The 23,615-nt window shown below is 43.9% G+C and overlaps 2 protein-coding genes across 12 annotated transcripts in view; one reads left to right on the top strand and one right to left on the bottom strand.

The window, feature by feature from the left end:
- CYRIB (CYFIP related Rac1 interactor B) overlaps positions 1 to 23,615 on the bottom strand; it is a 98,762-nt gene that overhangs the window by 59,425 nt on the left and 15,722 nt on the right. For 2 of the 11 annotated variants that reach the window (XM_055798176.1, XM_055798178.1), the window contains exon 1: positions 18,289 to 18,519. The exons of 6 other annotated variants lie outside the window; for them this stretch is intronic. Coding sequence is in view for 2 of the 5 variants with exons in the window: in XM_055798175.1 (XP_055654150.1) it covers positions 17,481 to 17,501 (21 nt within the window). In the remaining 3 variants the exon portion in view is untranslated. Of the gene's footprint in view, positions 1 to 17,480; positions 17,602 to 18,288; positions 18,523 to 23,615 lie in introns of those variants that run through there. 3 more of the 11 variants (XM_055798175.1, XM_055798174.1, XM_055798182.1) reach the window with 3 other exon arrangements.
- Positions 1,735 to 2,887, top strand: LOC129783992 (uncharacterized). The gene has a single exon (XM_055798186.1). The coding sequence runs from the start codon at positions 1,932 to 1,934 to the stop codon at positions 2,871 to 2,873; it is 942 nt and encodes a 313-aa protein (XP_055654161.1). The 5' UTR covers positions 1,735 to 1,931; the 3' UTR covers positions 2,874 to 2,887.

Raw genomic sequence — 23,615 nt, 5'->3', positions numbered from 1 at the left:
CAGCAAGCAAAATTCTTTTTAAGTTGTAAAAAAGTCATTAACAAATATTTCTTTTGCTAAATTACTATTTCAGTTGCATAAACAATTTATGTCAGTTTTATACTAAGCTCAGAATTTTGGTTTGGGTTTCTTCATGACTGTGAAGCCACTAAAAACATTAGCCTCCCAATTACCTTTAAAAAAAGCAGTTTGTCATAACTGTCTGAGAAGGCTAGTACTTACATAAAGTTTGCTTAGACACAGCAGTTTAGTAAGACAAGCTCTTAAATGAACACAGTACAGAAAGAAGTCACGTTAGGAAAAGAATTCTGAAAGAATCAGAAGTACAAAATTATTTTCAAACAAACATGTAAGAATATCCTATTTAACTCTGTGGTAAGGCTTATGTTTAAAATGAAATCTAAATTAGCAAAATTTGGGATCGTTAGAATCTTCCACTAACTGCCAACAGTACATATGCCTACAGTTTCCCAAGCTAATTTCACTAGCAGCATAGTGTCACAACAAAATAATAAGCAAAATTAGCATATGCAGGTGAGATAAATTCTAGCTTTCCTCAACAGCATGCACTGACTCCTTTTTGATGACCACCAGATTAGGACAAACTGTTCATAGTTTTTAGCTAGGAAAAAAGTTAGAGCTCATTTCAATTTTGCTGTTTGAGCAGGTTCAACTACGCATTTGTGAAGCTGCTCCTTCTTTATTGACGCTAAAGGAGGCTAAAAGCTGCTCAAGTGATTAAAACGCTCACAAAGTCCAAAAATTAACCTGCTTGAAGTTGTTCTTCTGATGCTGATGAACCACTCGCCCATAACAGAGCAAGGTGGAAGCATGCGATTCAGACCATGAATGCACAAAAAAGCGCCAACGCTTTCCAATCACCACATCAGAGAAACACCTGACAACGGGTCTTCCCAACAAAAAATGACTCCTCTTTGCCTGCCGAATAGCTTCTCAGCGCTGGCGTCCTGTCTGGGCGATCGGCGGTAGACATCCACTACAACATCTTTTGTTTTCCATCCCCCTAATCCTCATCCAGAGACTAAACCACATCAACGCTAACTGTAAAGGGCTGTACAACCAAACCTCTCCCTTAGGGGCAGGGCAGTATCTCCCACCGCGCCTGCCCTGCCTACCCCTCAGAGCAGTCTGTCACCCTCCACCCCAGCACTCAGCTCCTGCGATTCATATCACGAAGTCTCACGACCACCAATGACATCGTATCGTAGCTCTGGTGACTGACCAAGGCTTCCTTCTAGCAAAGGCATCTGCAGGCGCAGCGCCCGACAGCCGCCCGCCGCAGGGGCCGCGGGCAGCCCAGCCCCGCTTAAGCCGTTGCCTTCTCAGAGCGCCCTGCGGAGGCCGTTGGGGGCGGAGCGGAACGCAGCACGCCCCAGCGTTCCACAACAGGCCACCCCAGAGCCCTTCGCACCCGGCAGGCGCAACGGGCCATGGCGCTGCCGCCGCTGCAGCTCTCACTGCGAAGCCCCGGGGCTCCCCCCACGCCCCAGCCGCGTCAGCCTCTGGGCCACTCCAAAACCGTCTACCCGCAAGGTAGGGACCAACCCTGACCCCTGTGGCCTGGGGACATTCTTGGGGGCGAGTGGAGGTGACCACCAGGGCTCGCTCATCTCTCTCTTGAGGCTCAGCCGAACTGTGCCACCCGTGCAGGCAGGGGCAGCCCACCCCCACAGCCCGTGCACCCACCTGCAGTGGGCATGGCACCCCCGGCCACACAGCATTTTTGGCACGAGGGTTCAGCAATCCTGTGTGAATGCCCCTGCCTCACCTGGGTACTGCGTGGCCCAGTAAACACAATTTACAAAGAATTTCCCAGACACCTGGGGACATCTCTCCTGAAGCCATCTCTCCCATAAGCCAGTTTCCTCCCGAGCCTGCAACCCTGTCCCACCAGCACGGTGGCTCACCCCATGGGGGTATGCTGGCCACAAGCTCCTCACGTGCCTGGTACAGACCCGGGCATGTCAGTGAGCGGGGCTGGCTCGGCGGGTGCCCCTGGAGAGTCCCCCGGCCCAGCACACTTCTCACTCGCCCACACAGGTCTGCTGATGGCTCCATGTGGCTGCCTTTTTGACCCTCAAGTCTTCTGTACCCAGTGGACGGACACCAACCTGCCTCCACCAGCCACCTCCACACTGAGCCATCGCGCTGGGTCTCTGCTGGGCACTGCCCTGCGGGGCCCCCTGGGCTGCGGGACACCCCCAGCCTGGGCAGTCCCTGGGACCCCCCAGGGCCAAGCACAACACTGTGCGCCCTTCAACCTCCAGGGGAGAGCTGTGGCCTCAGCCCCCTCAGTGCTGCTGCCGTGCCTTCCTCAGTACCAGGACATGGAGAAGCAGTTGGCACAGCTCAGCCTCTCCGGCACGGCCACCCCCGTGGGGGCAGCCCTGGGCACCAACACCCTCCCAGGCACCAACACCTTCAGCCACGCTGCTGCCCACCACCACCAAGCCATCGGGGGCCCAGCAGATGATCTTCTGCTGCTCCAGGAGATGATGCAGAACTGCTCCTTGGTCAGCCAGGAGGAGCCCAGCAGCATCCCTGTGTATGGGGACGATGGTGACACCGGCAGAGCCATCTACCGCTTCGTCATCAGCTCGCTCTCACTGCCCGCGGAGATGCTCAGCCCAGACCACAGCATCCCTGAGACCACCACCAACATCCCGAGCCCACAGCAATTCAAGACCATCGTGACAGCGGCTCAGGATGTTGCGGGATGTGGGGCCAGGCGTGCCACTGCCCCAGCCTGGCAGGCCAGGAAAGCTGGGGCAAAAGCGCAAAAGCGCCCTTCCAAGCCCATCCGGGAAGCGCAGGGCTTGTGGGGTCAGCACTGGGGTGGGATGGTAAATTAAACCCACAGCAGGGATCGGAGAGGGGAGTAGGAGGGGGGTAGGAAGTGGTGGTGTACTTGGGGGTGAGGAGGGGGTGCGGGGTGTTTAATAGTGTTCATGACACCTTTGCTCTTGTTTTTTCATGTGGCCCTTACCCAGCCCACCCTTACAGTAGTACCTTGAAGGTATCACTTCGGAAAACCCCTTCAGCACTAATTATATAATAAATTGACTAGCAAGACAAAAGTGTTTGGCTGCTTCATCTTCTATTCCTTAACTAGCACAACATTTTTAGAGACAAAAAAAGTCTACCATAAACCAAGAGGTTTAACACTGATGCTTGCCACTCTGGCTTCTAAACTTGTACTGAGCACAAATTTGTTTTGGATCAACAGGTAACAGGAATCACCACAGTCAGACCTATAAATGACAAAGGTGTTCAAGTATCTATAAAAATGGAGGAGTAGCAGCATGACTGCCTCCTGTCCACATCCCACTTGTTTGCACATCAGTGTCAACAACCCTGAATCCACCCAACTCCCATCTCATACCAACAAGGATACACAGCATTCTGTTCCCACAGCCCAAGAAAGGTCAGGGGATGGTGGTGTGGGGGGAGAACTGGACTTCACACTCCTTTGCACTGAAATTATTTAAATTAGGGGCAGGTTACCTTTTGTGGGGTTTTTTTTGGCCTTTTTTCCTCCAACTTACATGCAAGATGTCATTAACCACAATGTATTTTCATAAAGCCAAGAACACTCACACATAACTACACTTTCCCTATTTTCCATGCGCAGCACAGCAGTTCTTCATTGATTTAGTAACAATGTGAGCCCTCTGCAAAGGTTTGCTCTAAGTTCAGAACAGGAGAACAACCTACATTTCATTTCTCCTTCCTTCTGCAAGGTTGAGTCACCTTTCAGAAAGGTAACCAAACACAGAAGAAGAAGAAGAAGAATCTTTAATGGAAAGCCTCGTGTTCAAGAGAACATGCAGCACTGACACAGGCCACAGTTCAATTCTTTGGCTCTTTCTGCAGCGACACAGACAAGAGAACTGCACAACTTTTTTCCTGTTAGAAGCAAAATCTATTGCTATCCACAGCCAAACAACTTTGACAAAGAATTTCAGAGATAAATGAAAGGCTTTAGCATTTATGAAGACTGAATTAGTGCAAACAAATCCCTCTAATTTACTGTATTAAAAAAAAGGAAAAAAAACCCAAACACCACCACACACACACACCACCCTCACATATGGGATAAAGCAGAAAGTTCAACTACCTTCAAAGACGAAGAGCAACTTCAGTATAAAATTGATATCTGTATTTGTTTCCTTTGGTCTCTCTAGAACTTCAAATAAAGCTTTTATGCTATTATATTTTAAGCCATGACTGCTAGAAGAGACAGTTCTTGCTGTATTTCTTGTATTGTACCAATATGAACACCACCAGATGAATGTGGGTAAGTTCCCTGGTTAGAACTACTATAACCTCACAAGTTGTTGGTTTGAAATCTATACCAGTTTCCCAAGTCTGTTTTGCACAGCCCAACCAGTAGACAGGACAGAGCAAGCAAAACTCAAGTTCAAGCTTTAGATCGCTACTTATATTTGTGTAATGTACTACTACAGTTCATCACACTGGAATGGACGGACCTCTTTAAATCATCTATCTACATTACACACTTGTATATCAGAACAATCAAGCAATTGGGATTAGAGCACTCAGTCAACAAAGCCAATGAAGTAACACCCCAGGTCTGCTGGTATGGTTAGTTTTGTCAGTGCAACTTTCAACTGCACACACCATCTAGCAGATTCTGAAACAGTTACTCACATATCACATAATATTTAATATTATCTGTTTAAATACATATTCTATATTGATATATTATAAATAGTTACGCTTATATGTACTACACATTAGATTATTCATTACTATCCATGCCTTCCAGTGAGTCAGAAGCTGAGCAATAAGACAAATGCAAATGTAGTAATTTTCTTACAAATATGATAGTTAGACAGAACTGATCCCTTGTTACCAGGCAAGCAGACTAGACAACACATTTCCTTCCCTTCTGCTCTGGATAGGCTAAAAATATATATATAAAAATAATATATATTATAAATATATGTACTGTTTCAATCCTGGTATTTACTGTAGTTTTCTATAAACACAGGTTAGATAAAACTAATACATGGAGGTCAACTGTAAAATGTGCAAGTCTCGTTAAGCATGGGACAGTTCTGGGGCTGTAGCTTTCAGAAATGTTTTCCAAAATAATTACTTTGAAGACTAGCTAGCTATTAGAACAACACAGCATATTTTAAAACCATGACTATACCATTTCTATTTAAAGATTAAATCAGTGTTATTTTACAAGGTACAGAATCAACTGTTTGGCACAGGTGCTACAGAGGAACTAATCTATAAGTTTCTGGGCTGAGGACATGGCTACTGTGTCAGAGACACTTCCCCAAAAGGTTTTCTTTTCATAACCTACAAAATCTGGAGGGGGGAAATGGGGACCCCATCTGTCTAAGAAAAGATCACCTTTTTCAAACTTGTTCAAGTCAAACAACATAAGCCCAGCCAGATTTCCCATATAACTAAGAAATGTACGCCATGATAAAGTCTCAGGCAATAACAGACGCTGACAAAGGAGAGTTGCGTCTTTCAACAGGTATTATCTGCTGCCTATGATAAACACTACTCATCCCAGTCAACAACAACAAAAAAATAATAGGAGATGCTGAATTTACTACTTCTGCTCAAATGATACTAGAAAAGCTTGAAATATGGACCTTGAAGATCAGTTTCACTGCAAAAGTAAGAATTTGATCCTTTTTTTCTGGAAGCGCTGTTTTGGAAAGGGTAAGAGTAGTGCTCATAGCTCTTCACAAAGATAAGTTTTCTTTTGCAGTGTAAACTTTACTCAGACCCAAGGGGAGTATCTGTCAGAAAACCAGATTACTACAACAAGCACACAGAGTGCCCCAATTACAAGTACCGCGAAACCTTGAGAACGACAGCATAAAGGGAGAAATAAAAAACAAGCCATGTGCTGTTCAACAAGCCACCCCAACTCCAAAGCACAGTTCAAACAAAACCCAACAGGACTTCTGGTATGACTAGCCCTACCTTCAGAGCTGAAAAACAGATCCCAACAAGTGTGCTTCCAGGATCCCCGAACCTGATCAGTCTGGAGTAGGGGTGGAGGGTATAGAAAAAAGTAAAGTTCAAAGACAAAATTCAAGCAAGCAATTTCCTTTTCAGGCAGATCTACCCTCAACTTTGTAGAGATGATTACATGTATTAATGATGCTAAATGACTGAAGCATTTAGGATAACAAACAGAGCTATTGTACTACTGAATTACATGCTACTAGTAGCAGCTACTCTAAACATTGTTCTTTTACCAGTATTCAGGGGAGAATAAAGCAGAGAAAAGTACGGTTGTTAAAAGCAAAAGAAAACACAAAGAATGTTATCTATGTCAGATATTTCCTGAAGTATGAGCAAGAGCTTTCTACACAAATGTCAAATAAAATAGGATTAGAAAGGACAGAGCAATAACAGTGAAACTAGCTGATCAGCTGTAAAACAAGAGCATGAACCCTACCTTCCCATTACTTCTACTACCATGTTCACAGGCAGGACACAGCCTTTGCATTTCCGTCGCAAGCCTACCCTGTAATGGCAGTCTCAGCAATTCATGAAGCAGAGCACAGCTCACAGTAGTAAGGAAGAGATGATGTTACACACAATAACCAGTTGATGAGAGGAAAAAAAAGCAAACTTTTATGAGGTGTCCTCTTTCAGTGAAGGGCAGCAGATGAAGTGTAGAAATCTGCACTCTGGGACCTCCCCTAAGGCAAGGGGGGGGAAAGAATAACTTAACTAAACCACCTTTAAATCAAGCATAAAACTATGTAAGAGCACAAGTACTTTAAAGAATTAGGTTATAATATATATATTTTTATGAAATACTAAGATGACTATTCAGATGTATCTAACAAGGCTTTCACTCACCATCTTCAATTTTTTTTTTCTTTCTCTGGACTTCCAAAGATGAGTTGTAACACTAGCTGAAATTAAGACTGAACACTGTCCTTGACAAAACATACACCTAAGTACCAACATAAAATAGCTTATTTTTCTTATCATTAAGTATCTTGAACTGCTAAATCAAATCTGTGTTTGTTTACAACACAAGATAAAAATGAAACATCCAATCCTTTTGCCAAGTACAGCATTTTGTCAGGACTAAAGTAAATATATTTTTTCTAATATTTTGATCCAGAATCAGGAAATAGACCAATTCTAAGTGCAAACAATTGTGCTTTTTATTTTAAGTAAAGCATTTGGATTTCAATTATTATTTTTAACATGCAAAAATACTAAAACCGAAGATGACACATTCTGAGGAAGTTAAAGTTATGTAACTGTGGAAGCTAAACACAAATTACTTGAAGTTAGTAAGTAATTTTTAGTCCTTTTTCTGCAGCTACTGCATATATACATCAACAACACAAAATTAAGCAGCACTGAATCCTTCCGGCAGTGCTGTAAAGCCAACACATTGTAAAAACTGAACTATATTGTTCTTGGTATTTTTTATTTCCTGACAACTGTTAGCAGCACACAGTGTGCCCTGATGAGTGAGAGCATGCATGCTTGTCCCCTGGCAGGGAGGATCTGCCCTCAACAGATAGAACAAAAGCATAAGCAAAGCCTGTATCACTGGTATACCATAACAGAGGCTTGAAAATCACTTAAGTATTTTGGCTAGCAATTAAAATAGTTTCTTAAAAATGCATGTGGGTTCTATATCAGCTCAAATTTGCTTGGGATACAAACTGCCCTACTTGAGTACTGTATTGAGATATAATATAGCTAACTATACTTAACAGTGTGTGGATGCACATGCAAGTAAATAGGTGCACACGTGTTTTTATAGATATACACACACACACATGCATGTGAAAATCTATACACATAGAGAGTAACTATAAGATGCAAACTACATCACCTTATTGCATTCCCATCCTCTGGGGACAGATGGCTGTTGGATTGTTGGGGTTTTTCTGTGGCGGGGTTTTGTTGTTTTTTCCTTTTTAAATAAAGTCTTATTATGACTGTACTTCCTTTTTTTTTTTTAGCGCTGCTACTCACAGCTCTCTCCTGACTCACCCACACATAGCTATGCTTCAGCATGTTGCACTTCATGTTCTTTTATGAAGTGTCACTATAATTCTTACTTGAACTGAAGATACTTGAATTGCTTATATCCACCCACAGAAGTAGAGGTGGGCAGAGCTGACAGATCACATAACTAAATACACAAAAAGCCTACATAAGGCCAGAAAACAGCACCTGAGGCTCTCATTGTTTGAAGTCTGTGTGTCCTTTTCCACGTAAAGTACCTCAGGTTTGAACACCAATGTTTGTCACATACCCAGTATCACATCAGAAGCCAGCTGTGCTAGAACTAGAAACCCAGAGTACTGATTGACTTTTCAGATCAAAAGCACTCCTGTGATCATTCCCCTCCCAAACAAGGGGGAAATATCTCTACCTTAAGACCCGAAAAGAGATTTGCTATCAACAAATGCAAACCTTTCAAGAGAAAATAAGTTTCCACCAAATTTAATCCACAGCAAAAGTGTTCCTGAAGTCCTGCTAGCTGCAAAGCTGATCAGCCAAATATTAACTGAACATAAGCCAACATAGTAGGCCTGGCAAGAAAAGGCAAAAAACCACAGCTCCATCAGCGGAGGCTGCTGTTCTTTTCTTTACCCAGGAGTAAACACTTTTTTTTCTTTTTTTATACTGTTTTCTAACCAGCATAAGCCTCATTCATAGCATTTCCCTTAAAAAAGAAGCTCCCAAGAAAAACTTAAGAGTGACAAGCTAGTAAGAGGATTCAAAACAAAAAAAAAATCCAACCCATCAGGGTAGCAAAGGCTTTTTCCCTTCCTTCTAATGACAGAAGAAATAGCAGTTTTATACCTCTTACACTGGTTGATACAGTTTGTCTCAAAGAGAAACTTGGGATGCCACAAGGCTTTCCAAAACAGAACGAGCTTATGGTTCCTCTCCCTTCCAGTGGCCACAGCAGAACAGAACTATCTGTCAAATTAAACATCTAAGCAACAGGAAAAATTGAGAGACACCCAGCTGAAATAGGAATGAGCTCATTTTTTCTTCCTTCACCGTGAAGGAGAGAAATGAATTCATTGCTCACAATTCTGTTAATAAAGCTGCAGCCCCACTTTGACTTTCTCATAACATTTACATACCAAAACCAGTGCTGTTTTATAACATGTGGCAGTTTGGCCCTTTAAGTCTGGCCTCAAAGCTGTGTGAATGCAGTCCAGCTAAGGAATGCATCAATCTGCATCAATACGAAAAGTTTGTGGGAATTACTAATACCAGGGTATGAGCTCTTGAGAGTCACACAATGCCAGAATTAATCCTTCATTTCTCTGAACAAGCGACATATTTACACAAGAACAACCTAGAAATAACTTTGCCTTTTTGACAAAATGAAATGGCCACATTCTGCTGCTGCGATAAACAGATTGACCTTTGAGCATTGCCACATTCTCCAATTCACTTATGGGAGCTACATGTCCAAAGACACTAAAAATGAACACAAGAAACAACTGTGAAGTTAGAATATAGTGTTAAAATGGAATCATAGCAAGAGAAAAGCAGCAAGTTCAATGGGGATGTGGCTGCAATATGTAAACTAGTCTAAAAAGACTCAGTTTCCAGTAATTTCTAACCCATGCAAAACTGGCCGAACTTCTCTTCTTCGTGCTTTTGCCTCTCATGTGTAGAATAGGAAGCAAACCACTTCCTCATCTCACTAGACCATTCTGATAATAAAAACTGTACAGAAAGCAGTACCAGACTATCCAAGAGGAAGTTAATTGCATCTCTGGAACAATCTAGCAAGAGCATGACACAATATTAAGCAAGGAAGACAAACTATTCAGCACTTGTTCACTAAACTAGCAGCAGCCACTCCACCTTTGGGATAAAGCAAGGTTCCTAATGGAAGAAATGGCACACAATTAGGTGTTCAAGGGTGCTTTCTTTCTGCAGTTTCTTTACTTTTGAGTCCTGCTTCACAGCCTAACAGAAAAGACCAAGTATAAACTCTCAACTAGGAGATTAGCCGAACAATCTATCCTTGTAGTTATACGACACATCACCAGAATCAGAACCATTTGCTTATGACACCAATTTCTACCACTTAGATACATGTCAAGCTAAGATGGTGAAGACATGATGACTACTAATGGCAATGGACTGAAACTCTGTATGTTAGGTTTCATTGTAGCCCCTTCCTCACAGTTTTTCTGACTCTACCATCCCAAGTTCCTTGTCCAACAGACCCATCTGCCTTTTTTATAAAATCCCAGCTTCTACTCTGACTTACTCTGTCCAGCCTTCTCCCCAGCAGCTCTCTTCCATGTATTTTCTTTGTTCAGCAAGTCCCCATTTCCCTTAATGTCCCCAAGATGCCGGGCATGAGGTAGCATCATTCCCACACCGTCCCTTGGTACCTGACTGATACTCTCCACACAGTCAACAAGCTTCCAGCCCAGCCTCTCCACTACTTTTATAACAACTTATCCCCAACTCAAATTCTAATTAATATTATTTCCTGCTTTCAACTCAAAGCAAACTGACCTTCCTCCTAGTTAATTGCCATCACTCCTCATCTCAGCTGTCCTCTCCATCCAAACCTGTTTCTTTTCCCATGCTGCCCAGCTGGATACATGTTTATTAGAGCATGAGTTTTCACGGGACTGTAATGGGGTCAAACTGAGGCCCACTCTGGACTAGGGACAGGGAGAGAAGCAAAGCAAGAGGCACAAGCCCTGCAATAACCTCTGCTGTAAAGCTGAGCCACACTAAAGCTATTTGAAGAGCTGTCAAAATTTTAAGACTACACTGTGTTCCCCAGCCTCACTTTCGGCAGCTACTTTTAAGTAGTTTGACTGAAATTCCTTTGAAAACCTGACACAACAGCAATATTATATAACATTATTTGCTCCAAGTATTAGGTCTTAATCAATAGTATCCCACACTGCCTTTACTGTCAGTCCCACCTACAGTAAGTTCCTCACCAGGACATGATTCTACACCATGTTTATTAAGAAGTCATAGTTATAGAAAAATGGATAGTTTCTCCATAACAAGTTTGAATGCTGCTAAAACCAGGAACTTCAGAAAAGGCAAGAAAACAACCTGGATTTTGTTCAGCTAGTTGAAAGCTCTTATAAGGTCATCCTCTGAACTTCGAGTTAGGAGATACCAACTAGGTCATGTTATTCTGTTACTACTGCTAAGAAATTAATTTAGCTCTGAACTCTGAGATGCAAAGGTAAGAACAGTTAAAGCATTTAAGTACTACTTTAGTATCTGGGAGAATATGACTTTAGCCAATTGCACGTGGTAACAAGCAGCAAGTAATCTACAAGTAGTTACCCAAAGCAAAAAATTTGGGAACTACTATTAGAATTCAACTGCCTGTTCAGCTGACAAATTCACATCTCCCCACATAAGGTTCTACACACAAGCAAGTAGTCCAAACTCTTAATTAATTAATTAACTACTATCCATAAGTAATCCTTACATAACACACTGCCTTGTCTGTATGATCTTCATTTGTATAAAAGGTCAGCAATTTTATCTTTGAGATGAAGCCTTACGAAGTCTAGTGGTTACATATTTCACTTCCACATTAAGAAGGAACAGTTTCAAATAACCATATGTCTCAGCACATAAAAGGTGCAAATATAACAAATAGAAATTAACTGGCTTTTCATGCCCAGAATGCATTTTGCCTGAGAAGTTTCACTTTCAGGGACACTAAAAAGGAAGGTTTTGTTTTTAACAAAATTAATTCTTACAGCTTTTTATTTTCCTCTGACTAGCAATGCTAGAATACAGAAAAACACCTTTTTTTCTTTTTTGCAGTAGAATGGTCAAACTGATTTGTACATCAGAAGCCAAAACAAACACCTTTGTTGTCCCCTACAAAAAGAATTTGCTTTCCCTGTGAGGATGTTCCCTCAAGACTGCTGTAATAAAAAGGAGAACCAGCCACCATCCAGTGCCACACCTGACTGGAAGAATACAGAATTAGATCTAACTTATGAAGTTACAAAACTGCTAGAGCTACTAGTCACAGAAACAGGGTTTTCCAGTCAGCTAATTTACAACTAGGGCTGCTAGGAACTCATCTATTACCTTGTATAGTACACCAGGAAGAAGTTACTCACGCTAACACTCCATTTAATTTAATAATCTAGTACTGAAGGAGAAACAGAATTGCCTCATGGCTGAATTTAATAGTCTTCTGAACTACACCAGTTAAACAGAATTTGCTCACAGGACAGCCTCCTGCTACTGGGGAATGGTTAAGTCTCATAGTCTGAAGTAAAAAGTGCTTTTAAAAATTTATCTAGGACAGCATTCTGCTGCACTTTCTTATACAGAAAGTGATTACTGACGTAACACTTTTTTGCCTGGTGGTCACCAATTCAGGTAAAGCATTTGCTGATGGAATCAGCCTTCCAGACAAACTTATTAACTGCCTACAGGATCAAGCTTTAGGTTTTGGTGTGGGTGGCAGACAGAAGCCCTGTTTTGCAAGGCATGCTATTTCCGTAGCTACAGCCACACCAAACTGAATGCACTCAACCTCTCAAGCTAAGCTGTCCCAAACCCAATCATACTATATGCACAGGGACCACCTGTGAATCCCAAGTGCTGTAGATATAAGCCAGAGAATCGGCCAAACACTTAGTAAACAAGACCAAAAACCACAGAGCATTTCCACTGCAGTAAAAGAATAAAAATAAATCCTCCCATATAAACATTATTAGAGTAAACCAGTTTTACAGACTTGAAGATTGTACGCAAGTACAATCTCTTTGTTTCAGAGATAATTAATCTCCTTTTTTTCCTGCAGTCCCGCAACAGTTCTGTGTATTAGAAAAAAGGTGCTGGGTTTGGTCAGTCACACAGCATTCCCCAAATGCAACACTAGAACTTCAGGTCAGTGCAAGTAAGGCAAATAATCTTTCCTGATGCACACACAAGTTTGCCAATACTTGTCTAGGTACTAGAAATGTAAATATTATTTTTCTAGGTGTTCAAAAAGTAGTGTTAAAGAACACTTAAAAATAATGTCTGGTACCAAAAGTCCATTTATGAATCAGTTTCATGGCCAGTATTGACAATTGCAGAGTTGAAGAAAAATAAATTACTAAACATTTCACCAAGACCACTTCATTCTGTAGCAATAGTAAACTAAGATGATAGCATAACCAGATGACAAAGGTTTTAACAACAGATGCAAGTTCATAAGCCACATACACACACAGCAGAACACTGTCAGCCTTTACCTCACACCTACAACTAACTTAAAAACTACCTTGAAATTCACAGAATCATTTAAGTTGGGAAAGACCTTTAAAATCATCAAGTCCAACTGTTAATCCAGGATTGCCAAGTCTACCACTAACCATGTTCTTAAGTGCCACATCTACACATTTTTTAAATGCTTCTAGAGACTGTGATCCCGCCACCTACCCCTGGCAGTCTGTTCCAATGCCCGACCACTCTTCAAGTGAAAAAAAAAATTCCTAATATCCAATCTATACCTTCCCTGGTGTAACTTGAGGCCATTTCCTCTTGTTCTATGGCTTGTTATCTGGGAGAAGAGACTGACCCCCACGTGCCTACAGCCTCCTGTCCAGGAGTTCTAGGGAGCTGTAAGATCTCCCTTCAACTCCCTCCTCTTCAGGCTAAACCCCTCTAGTTCCCTCAGCTGCTCCTCACAAGCCCTGTGCTCCAGACCCTTCACCAGCTTCGCTGCCCATCTCTGGACACACTCCAGCACCTCAGTGTCTTTTCTTGTAGTGAGGGGCCCCAAACCAAACACAGTATTTGAGCTGCAGCCTCACCAGTGCTACAGGGGTCTGTAGCTAGTCCTGCTGGCCACAGTTTCAGATTCAAGCCAGGGTGCTGTTGGCCTTCTTGGCCACCTGGACACACAGCTGGCTCATGTTCAGACAGCTGCTGACCAACACCCCCAAGGTCCTCTACCCCCAGGCAGCTTCCCAGCCGCTCTGACCCCAGCCTGTAGCGCTGTGTGGGGTTGGTGTGACCCAAGTGCAGGACCCGGCACTGAGCCTTGTTGCACCCCACACAACTGGCCTCAGCCCATCGGTCCAGCCTGTCCCGACCCTTCTGCAGAGCCTTCCTGCCCTCCAGCAGATCAACACTCCCCCTCAAATGATCATTCAAATTATCATGAGTGAAAGGCAAAAGAATGCACCACTTTACTTGCACCTTTCAATATGCTTTGTCTATAACTAGTTTCACTATTTCCACAGTGAAGGTATTCTCTGGTCATCAGACTTTCATGTGACAAAGACAACAAAATGTCATTTCTAAAAAGAAGAATGCAATTAAAACCACAGGAGATGGGGAACACAGGAGAAAGTGCTGTAACTAAAAATACTTTCAGCTCTACCTAGTCAATCCTAAAACTGCTCATTTTTGTTGTTGGTTTCTGTTAAGCTCTGCTGTTTATATAATTGCAATACACATATTTCCAGTAAGCACTGGGATTGCAAATGTAAAACAGCACCCATATAAGAAAGCCTATTACTCTCAGCAAATTTTAGACAGTTTGAAACACTCTGCCAGCTGCAGCAGCCAATTTGTGGCACTCAAGAGAACATTGCTGAATCACAGAAGGGGGGGAAACTGAGGTGAATTTATATGAGATCCTGAAATTAAAGGCAATCAAATAAGCTCCTGTCTTCATACACATAAAGAGAAAAGTAGACTTCTCCACACTGGGTATAGGTGTCAAATATTCCAGTCACAAGGAAGAAAATAGTAACACTTTTACATAAAGTTTACATGTCCATAGATATAATATCAAAGGAAGACTTACAAAGTATGCAAGAGGACTACCTGTTTACTTGAAAGTGCTCTTGATACATGCAAACGAATGAGAGAAGAAAAGATGTCTAAAGGTATATGCAACTGGCCATCATTTACAGCTGGAAAATTATCTGAAATAAATCTTATCCTGCCTAAAAGATGTATGTATTTCAGGTGCCACGGCTAGAGAGCAGTGCCAATGCTTCACGTTCCCCAGCATTTCACTGCTTTCAGCCCAAGCATAGCTTCCTTCGTATCCCCAGCCCCCTTGCTCTCCCCACCTCTGAAGCCATGTTGGTAAGACTTGATGGGATTCAGATGGACCAAAATGACTACCATGATGACCCTCTGCATTACAGTACTAAGCACAGGAGTTGGCACTGACATTCAAACCTCGTGTGGATTCAGCACATACATTCACTTGGGCTGCATACCTCGCCTGCAGCACATTTGCTTGACAGCTGATAGTCCATGAGATGCAATTTGACAACACTCAAAACATTTCAGCGTTAGAAGATGTATTTTCAAACACTTTTACAATGAATAAGTCTCATAAAATTGATTTATAATACCCTTCAGGGTAGTTAACATTACCTTAACAGACAAGAGTCATTCTTCTCAACTGAAGCCCATCTACATCAATGACTAAAACTCTTGGTGTAATTTTAAGAGCATGCTTTTAGGTAGGGCAGGCAAAGTGGTAACCTTGATTTATACTAGCACCATTATTTCTTAAAAAAAAAACAACACACAAAAAAACAACAAACACACCCCAACCTAAATGCTTAAATAGCAAATCTGACTTCTTGCAAATAAGCCTTAATTTTGCCTGTCTCTTCTACAGGGTATGCATTAGTTCCATCTATGCTCCCAGCTGGCAGGCAAAAAAAAAAAAAAGTACCACTGGCTGTTTGTGCATCTGTATTCTCCTAGATACACAGAGAGGGGAAAAAAACCCCTGCATTTAAGTTCCCCATGCCCAAGCAGCTACAGAAATCCAAAGTGGCCCCTACATATGCTTTTCCAAATGACAGAGCCAATTTCTGCTACTGTATCACTCAATAATTTAGTAGTTAGCAATATAAATATTCCCCATCCTTCTGTCTCTTTACAGTATTAATTCCAAGTGTCTCATAAGCATCATTACAAGTCTGGTGACAGACAACTTGAATTAAGTTCCCTACATAACTGCCCCAAAACTAGTTCAGCTACTGCATTCAATTAATTTCAAAATTAATTATTCTGCTAAGATGTATAACTACCGAAAGACATAATAAAAAATTGTTTCCTTTTTCTTTTTATCCAGACATTAAGACTCCCACAAAACTCAAATAAGGGGACAGGACAGTTATGTATGCAAGAACAGAACTAGCTAACATGATATTTCTACAGTCTACTGACGTTCCTGCAGGAACGGTTTCAATATGAAGATTTAGAGAATTTCAGAAGACATCTCTTCAACAATCTGTCACCTCAGGTGGTCCCAGCTAAACTGCAAATAATGAAGAAAATCTAGAGCACCTGAAGACAAATGGAAGTCGCGTAACAGATGGGATCAAATTCATTCCTTACTTTCATACAGCCACAGCACTTCTTGACAGGACTATTTTAAAACAGATTCTGGGATCACTTCTTTCTACAGCCCCTACTCTCTGACAGTGAATATATGCAGTAAGAAATCTGACAGTCTGACTTGGACAAAATGCTATCTGTTCCCCCACTGAAATCTTCCATGTCCACAATGGAATACTTACGGTATGCCAGACACAAAAAAATCCTACTTTATGGAACAGCACTGCCTTATTCACATGGTTTAGGATTTTGCTGGTAAACTTGCTACACAGAACTGAAGATGTGTTTTGCAAAACAACGCACCTTGCTAGACAAAGATATTTGTCAGGTGGAACCTTCTAAGTTTGGATTCACATTCCAACCTTGACAGGAGTAACCTCAGATCAATTACTAAATGTCTCCTGTCCAACACCCCTATCTATCACAACCTACTATAGAAAATGCTCGTTAATTTAAAAGATATATTTAAAAGTCCAAGCAGTCAGAGCACAAAGCAATCTCTTTGTGATGGGGGGGGCAGGGGGTAAGTATAAGCAAAACAGACTTTGCCATTTTTAACAACAGAAATGGTAATAAGAAGGAATACAGATTATTAGATCAATCTAGAAAATGTTTTACTGGTGTGAGGATTAACATACATGCTAATCAATACTTTTATTTCCATACTACATTACCAGAAATGCGGAATGACAGATTTTAAACGTTAGTAAGACTCCACTATCACAGCGGAGAGACAGCTGTCATACTGTCACTGACATTTGGATCCAGGATGCTGATGCAATGGAACAGGAAAAGAAAAAACACTTCAAAGACCTTCAAAACACATACTCTCTATTTCTTTGGTATCTGAAATGTTTCTGTGAAGAAACTTCTTGTGTTTCATTACTGCATGAGATACGATACCAGATTTTAAAAAGTAACAAAACAGAACTGCATGGCATGTGCCCTTATCCTTGAATCGCACAGGAGAGAATTAAAATCCCATTAAAATTTGATTTTATCAGCTATTTAATGAATAGGTTAGAAACAACACCCTCCTCTTACAGCTTCTGAATTCACCTTAACCCTACCTGTAATTGCAGTCCCAGCATCACAGGTACCGCACACAGAACTGCAGGATACACCCTAACCACGACAAATTCGCACGGATTCCTGTATTCTGCTTAACTCGCTGCGTGTCTCAGCTACAGTCTGAAAGACCGCAGATGTCCCTTCAAGAGGCGTGCTCCTCCCGGTTAACCATTCACACTGTCACTCCATCCCGCGGCACTGACCGCACCCGGCGGGGCCGGCGCGCAGGGCTGCACCGCGGGAGGCTGGTGGCGGCCGCCGGGGCGGACGGGCTGCTCCAGCCCCGCCAGCCGAGCCCGGGCGCCGGGGAGCACACCGGCTCCGCTGCCTCCGACCCGCCGCCGCGAGGGGAAGGAGCCCCGCCGGAGACCCGGGGAAGCACAGAGGAGGGTTATTCAGCACAGGGCAGGTCCCTGGCAATTCGCGTGGTTTCCCCCGGCGAGGCAGGCGGCGGCCGCCGCTTCTCCCCGCCGCGGGAGGCCCCGGCGGGCCGGCAGCCCCCTCCTCGCCCAGCCGGGCGCCCCGGGGACGGCGCTGCGGGGGCGAAGCTGCGGCGGGACGGGGAGGGCAGGGACGCGGGGAAGTTGCGGAGGGCTGAGGGGAGGCGGGTTTGGCCCGGGGAAGGGGGGTGGTGGGGGGTTAGAGCAACAGATGGGAGCCGGGGCGGGGGGAAGCTCCGGCTCCTCAGGGACGGGCAGGGCCCCAGCGGGAAGGCGGTGGGGGGTCGCGCCGCTCGGGCTGAGACGAACGCGGGATGAAGCGCGGCGCCCCGCCCGGCCCCCCGCCCTCCACACCGCTGACACTCACCGAGCCGCCCCGCGGAGGGCGATGCGGACGGGAGCGGGAGCCGGAGCCGCCGCCTCCCCCCGCTCGGCCGGAGGCAGCGACAGCAGCAGCGTGGCCGGAGCCCCGCGCAGGGGAGGGCGCGGATGGCGACAGCGCCGGAGCCGCCCGCGCTGGGGGGAAGGGGGGAGGAGGGGGAGGGGGAGCGATCTGCACAGCACCACAGGGGACCGGCCGTGCGGGCGGGCGTGCGATGACCCGGATGTAGGAGCGGGAAAGGGGGGGGGCGGCGAGCAGGTGACTGCGCAAGCGCGCCAGGCTGCCAGTGCACTGCGCATGCACCTGCTTCGACTCTGAGTGTCTCGGGCAGGGGCGGGGGAGCGAAACTGAGGCGGGCGGGCAACCGAGACGGCGAGTGGGTCAACCTCCTTAAAGGGGCCGCGGCGCAGCCTGGAGCCCGGGGCGGCTCGGGGAGGGGGCAGCCATCTTCCCGCAGCTCCCGGGGTGCTGGGCTGAGCCCCCCCGCCGCCTCCCAGCCTCCGCTAACGACTCAGTAAAGCCACTTAACAGTATGGCTCGTTGCTTAAGCCAGTTGTGTGATTTTGTTGGTTTTTTTTTTTTTTAAGGCCTGACTCGGGGGCTTTAAATATTTGCAGTTGGCAAAGCTGGGATGGGAAAGAAAATAAGGCTCCTTCTGTGTGAAATGCGGGGTTCCTGACTGAAAGACGTGCATAAATTTCGTACCAGGTGGATCGTGTTGTAAGATCTAAGCAAAAAAAAAAAAGTGGGAATAAGATCCCTGGGCGAGCTCTGCAGTGCCGGAGCCCCGCACGGGAGTGCGTCCCACTGCCCTAATGGCTGACACCACACTGCTCTCCCTCTGCCCTAAAATGCAACAAACCGTGGCAAAATGCGTTAAGAAACACAAAAATACATTTTAAGGGCATTTCATGGACTCACTTACGGACTTCCCCTTCTGTGCAGGCATCCTGTTAATGAAGGTTTCGCCTCTTCCTTGCCTGTATCACACCTTGGATTGTGGTGCCATTACATTGGGACATCGCACGCCTGCTGGTGTGGATAGATTCGCCAAAGCAGAGGGATAGCACCAATACCTTGTTTTCAGGCTTGCTTCTTTAGTAAAATTACATACATCCACGCAGAAATAAAGAACGAAAAAAGTTCTGCTCGTCATTTTTTTTTCTTAAAATAACCTAGAACCTAGACAACGCTTTTCAAAATTGCGCTGTGAAGGCCCGTCTGGCCTTGGCCTTGGCACTGAGCGGCTCCCCGAAGCCGAGGGGCAGCTGCGCCGTGCTTGGCCGAGCCAGGTAGGAGCGGTTCAGCAGCGTGCGGGTACAGCCAAGACAGATCTTGCAGCCTCACACGGTAGAGCATGATCATTGGCAAAAGTGATTGTTCAATCTGAAAGAGGCAAACGAACCACTTTAAAGTCTAACCACTTCTGCTACTTTCTCCTTAGATGCTTAGCACCAGTTTAGTAACTGCCAAATATTAGTGGATACCAAGTTCCTCCAAACCCACTTTGAGAAAGAATGAAAATGGAAAAGACCTCAGCAATCTATTTATTTGTCAACGTGTTTATCTTTTTTAATTATTTTTGTACCTGAATATATGTTGACTTAAAGTGCTAAGCTTTGTGCCTCTTCTAAGTTGGTAGGATTCAAGCTGTATGGAGTCGCTACACTAGTAACTTTGCAGTATTCTAGGTAAAAGAGTCTCCTGGAATATAAAGAAGCCATTTGTGAGTATAGTTCAGCTGCAAAACCTGCTCGACGGACTCAAAGGATATCACTGCACTTTAGCTTTGGTCCGTGGGTAACATTCAGGCAAGACCAGGGCTGGTACGCCACATACCTGCCTGCTGCCGTCACCTAAGTAGGGAAAGGGGAGCCATGCAGGCTCCCAGAAGTTTGTGTAGATTGGAACAAATAGAGATGTCCAAGAAGATACCAAAGAAGATTTTCACAGAAGCAGCTTGGGCAGAATGACAGAGGAAAAGAAGTCCCAGTTCTGCTTCTGCTTGATTTGTCTAAGTGGGTAGGCTAAACGAAGTGCTTGACGTAACTTTTCACTTCTGCTATGGCAAGGGCTTTTTGCGACCAGCAGATACAAACTTTGAGGTGTGGATCGACGCACCCTCCTTCCTGAGATGATGGCAGGTCACTACCACATCTCCTTCTTCTCTGAAGTCCTTTGAAAGTCTGTGTGCCAGGCAGGAAGCGATGCAGGTCCCACTGAACTGAATTCAAGGGAAGCAGAATTATGCTGAGTTCATGCTGGACTCATTACTGTGTGGGCTTAGAAAAAACTTGGGCGCTCTCACCTCTCACACTACAGAACTTCACCCTGTTACACAGAGCTAAGGAAACCATCAGTGATGAGCGATTTTTGGTGCTCATAACATTATAAACTGCTTGGGACTTGGCAGGGCGGGGTGAGACAAGGGGAATTTCCTACTGCAACCATAACCAGGTTTATAATACTGTTTACTCTTTAGGGCTCTTCAGAATTGTAAGGTACCCTTGATTTGGATCTCTCATCTTTCAGAAGTACAAGTAAGAAAGGCCAGACCCTGAACATCACTGATGCTTTAACAGCAGCTGCCTACTAAGAAATCCACATCCCACATAATAATTGAAGCATGAAAAATTACTGAACACTCTGGAAAATGTTGCATGACTAAAAAACCCACCAATTTTCTATTAGTTCTGCCTTCACTTTTAATTTCTTAATTGCTTCTTCTGAACAGAAAATTATTTTACCAGGTTATTACTGTAATAAAGAACAAAATTAAAGATTATATTTGCCAGCTAGTATCATAAAGTAGAGCAGTAACAGCACATAACTGCTTTTGTGCTGCTAAATGCCCATGGACTGTTTTGTTAGTAGGGCTGTGGCTGCCAGGCAGGTATAGCTGACACTTAGGAAAGAAAACAGGTCAGAGCATTTTCACGGAGCAAAGATTATTAAGCTCCAAATGTACTACTACCGGATGTATATGTAGTGTATACATGTGCATATATCCCGGTGACAAAAGATGACTTTATTTTATATATAGATGGCCAGACAGGTAAGTAAAACCACAGAAGGAAACCTGCCCTTAAGTGCCATACACAGAATACTTCGGCTACTTTGAAGCCTAATGGTAGCCTACGGGAGAAAGTCCAAAGGAGAAAAGGAAGTCATCCTTATCCTCTCCCATTTGTACTCAGCTGGGACAATAGGGCGCACTGTCCACTGGTAACAGCCCTGTTTGTCTTCGGGGGGAGGACACCACTAACTTTCCATTACATGGATGAAAATAGAAAGCAAGCATCCTGTACCCAAACATTCAATTTTTAGAAAATTTTCGAGGAGATTTCTTACAGCAAAATTTCAAGAATGAGAAAGAGAGGCAGCTTTGCAGACATCCCTTGTTACACTCTTGTGGTTCATAGCATCTTTCAGTTTGGATAAAGCTAACATCAGGTTTTGCCCCCCCCCTTCCAGATTTCTCCACTTTCTGAAGTGCACAGCTAGTAGATGAGGGACTGCAGAAGCAGTCACATTCACACTAGAGTGTCCTTTCCGGCTTTCATTTTTGATAGTATAAACCCTCTGATATAAATGTAGCTCTTCAGAAATATAAACAGTTGCAAGAAAATATGAGTGATCTACATACATGTTGAAAAGCACAGACAAAACAAAAAGCCAAGGTCAAATCATTGGATGCTTTCAAGATGCCTGAAGTGCTTCCAGATACTGTAATGCCAAACAATTACAATGTTTTATATTTGCAGGGAGACAGGCACTCGCAATCTCAAAATGCCTTTCCCCCCAAAGAAGGTCACTTTGATATTTAGTTGGCAAGTGGGGAAATCAAGGCACTTCAGAAGTTCATTGGTTTTACTCTGCCAGACCTGATGAAAGTCTGTCATCTCCTCGTGCTGTGCCCCAGTCACTTCAGATGACTAATTACATTAGTCATCTCATCTTCTGCCATTACAAAGTCTGAGATTATTTTCAAGTTTGCTCATCTGTTGATGCAATTGCTCCCTGCAAATGATCAGCATGGCCTCTTCGTACAGGGAGCCTGAGCTAATATATGCACCATGCTTTTGATTGATGAACACTTCTTTAAGTTAAATGATGCAGGAGGATTTAGTGTTGGACCACAATCAAAGATAAGGGTGATTTTACAATATAAAGCTCTTTTCACATTTTGCTGCCTTTCCTCAACAGCACAGCTCACTTGTATGAGACAGAAAAGCAAAAAAAAGGAATAAAGAGAAAACGGCAGCCTATTAAGGCTGCATTAGAAAGAACACTGCAGACCAGTAAGCATAAGGGAAGGTGGAAAGAGGAACTGCAGCTATTTTAATCATATTTTATCTCTACTGGAAAAAAGAAAGATAAATTAGGGTAATAGAGCTGTTACAGAGTAGAGCAGAACACGGTATTAGACACCAAGATCTTTAAGCCACTTATTAAAGTTTGCAAAATACAGAATTTCTTCAGCAACCACCACATGGACACCACTGCACTGAGAAGTACTTCCACGAATTGCAGTGGCAAAACCTATGCTGCTAGCAAACAGGTGAGCTGGGCAGTGAGAGAAAAGGCCTGCTAAGCAATCCAGATAATCCAGCATTACCAGGTTCGGGAGGTCCTGGCCACAGATCACACTTCCAAATTTATGGCACTCAGGTAAGGAAAAACCCAAGATGCACCCATTCTTCAGCAGAGGTTTTCTCAGTGTAGTGGAAAAGCTGCAAACACTTCAGCAGGTGCTGGATCGTCACCTCTGCTTGTATGAAAGGCACCCTTCTCCAGCAAAGCTCCTAAGTGACACTGGACTTCCTCACTTGGGGTAGCAGTTAGTGCCTTTAAGTAAGGGCTTCACTAAGTCAGGGGAGGCTGCAAATTGGAGAGCAATGCAGAGTGGCAGGCATTTTACTTGACCTCCCATTAGCCCTCCATCAAGCCAGTTTATTAAACACAGTAAACTACCAGGACCACAGTAGGAAATAAACCATATATCCGAACTGGAACTTTCTCACAAGCCTCTTTCCTCCCCCCGTCTCAATGTTTCAGATCAATCAGCAGCATAATAGCATTCCTGTTAATGGACAGAATCAATGTTTCAGAGAACAGGGAAGGCAATATTTAAGAGGACTAGCCTGTTTCATTACTCTCTGGAAGAGAACGCAAATTTGTTTGTTTGTTTGTTTCTTTTTTTTTTGAGCAATCACAGTTGTGCTGCCCTGATGGAAACAAATATTCATTGATTCACTGAGAATTCTGCCTACTTCAGGAGCATGAGACTGGTATTTTACTTTGCTCACATC

This window comes from Falco peregrinus, chromosome 3, assembly GCF_023634155.1.
Source record: "Falco peregrinus isolate bFalPer1 chromosome 3, bFalPer1.pri, whole genome shotgun sequence".
Taxonomy (NCBI): Eukaryota; Metazoa; Chordata; class Aves; order Falconiformes; family Falconidae; genus Falco; species Falco peregrinus.
This window is presented reverse-complemented; position numbering and strand designations above follow the sequence as displayed.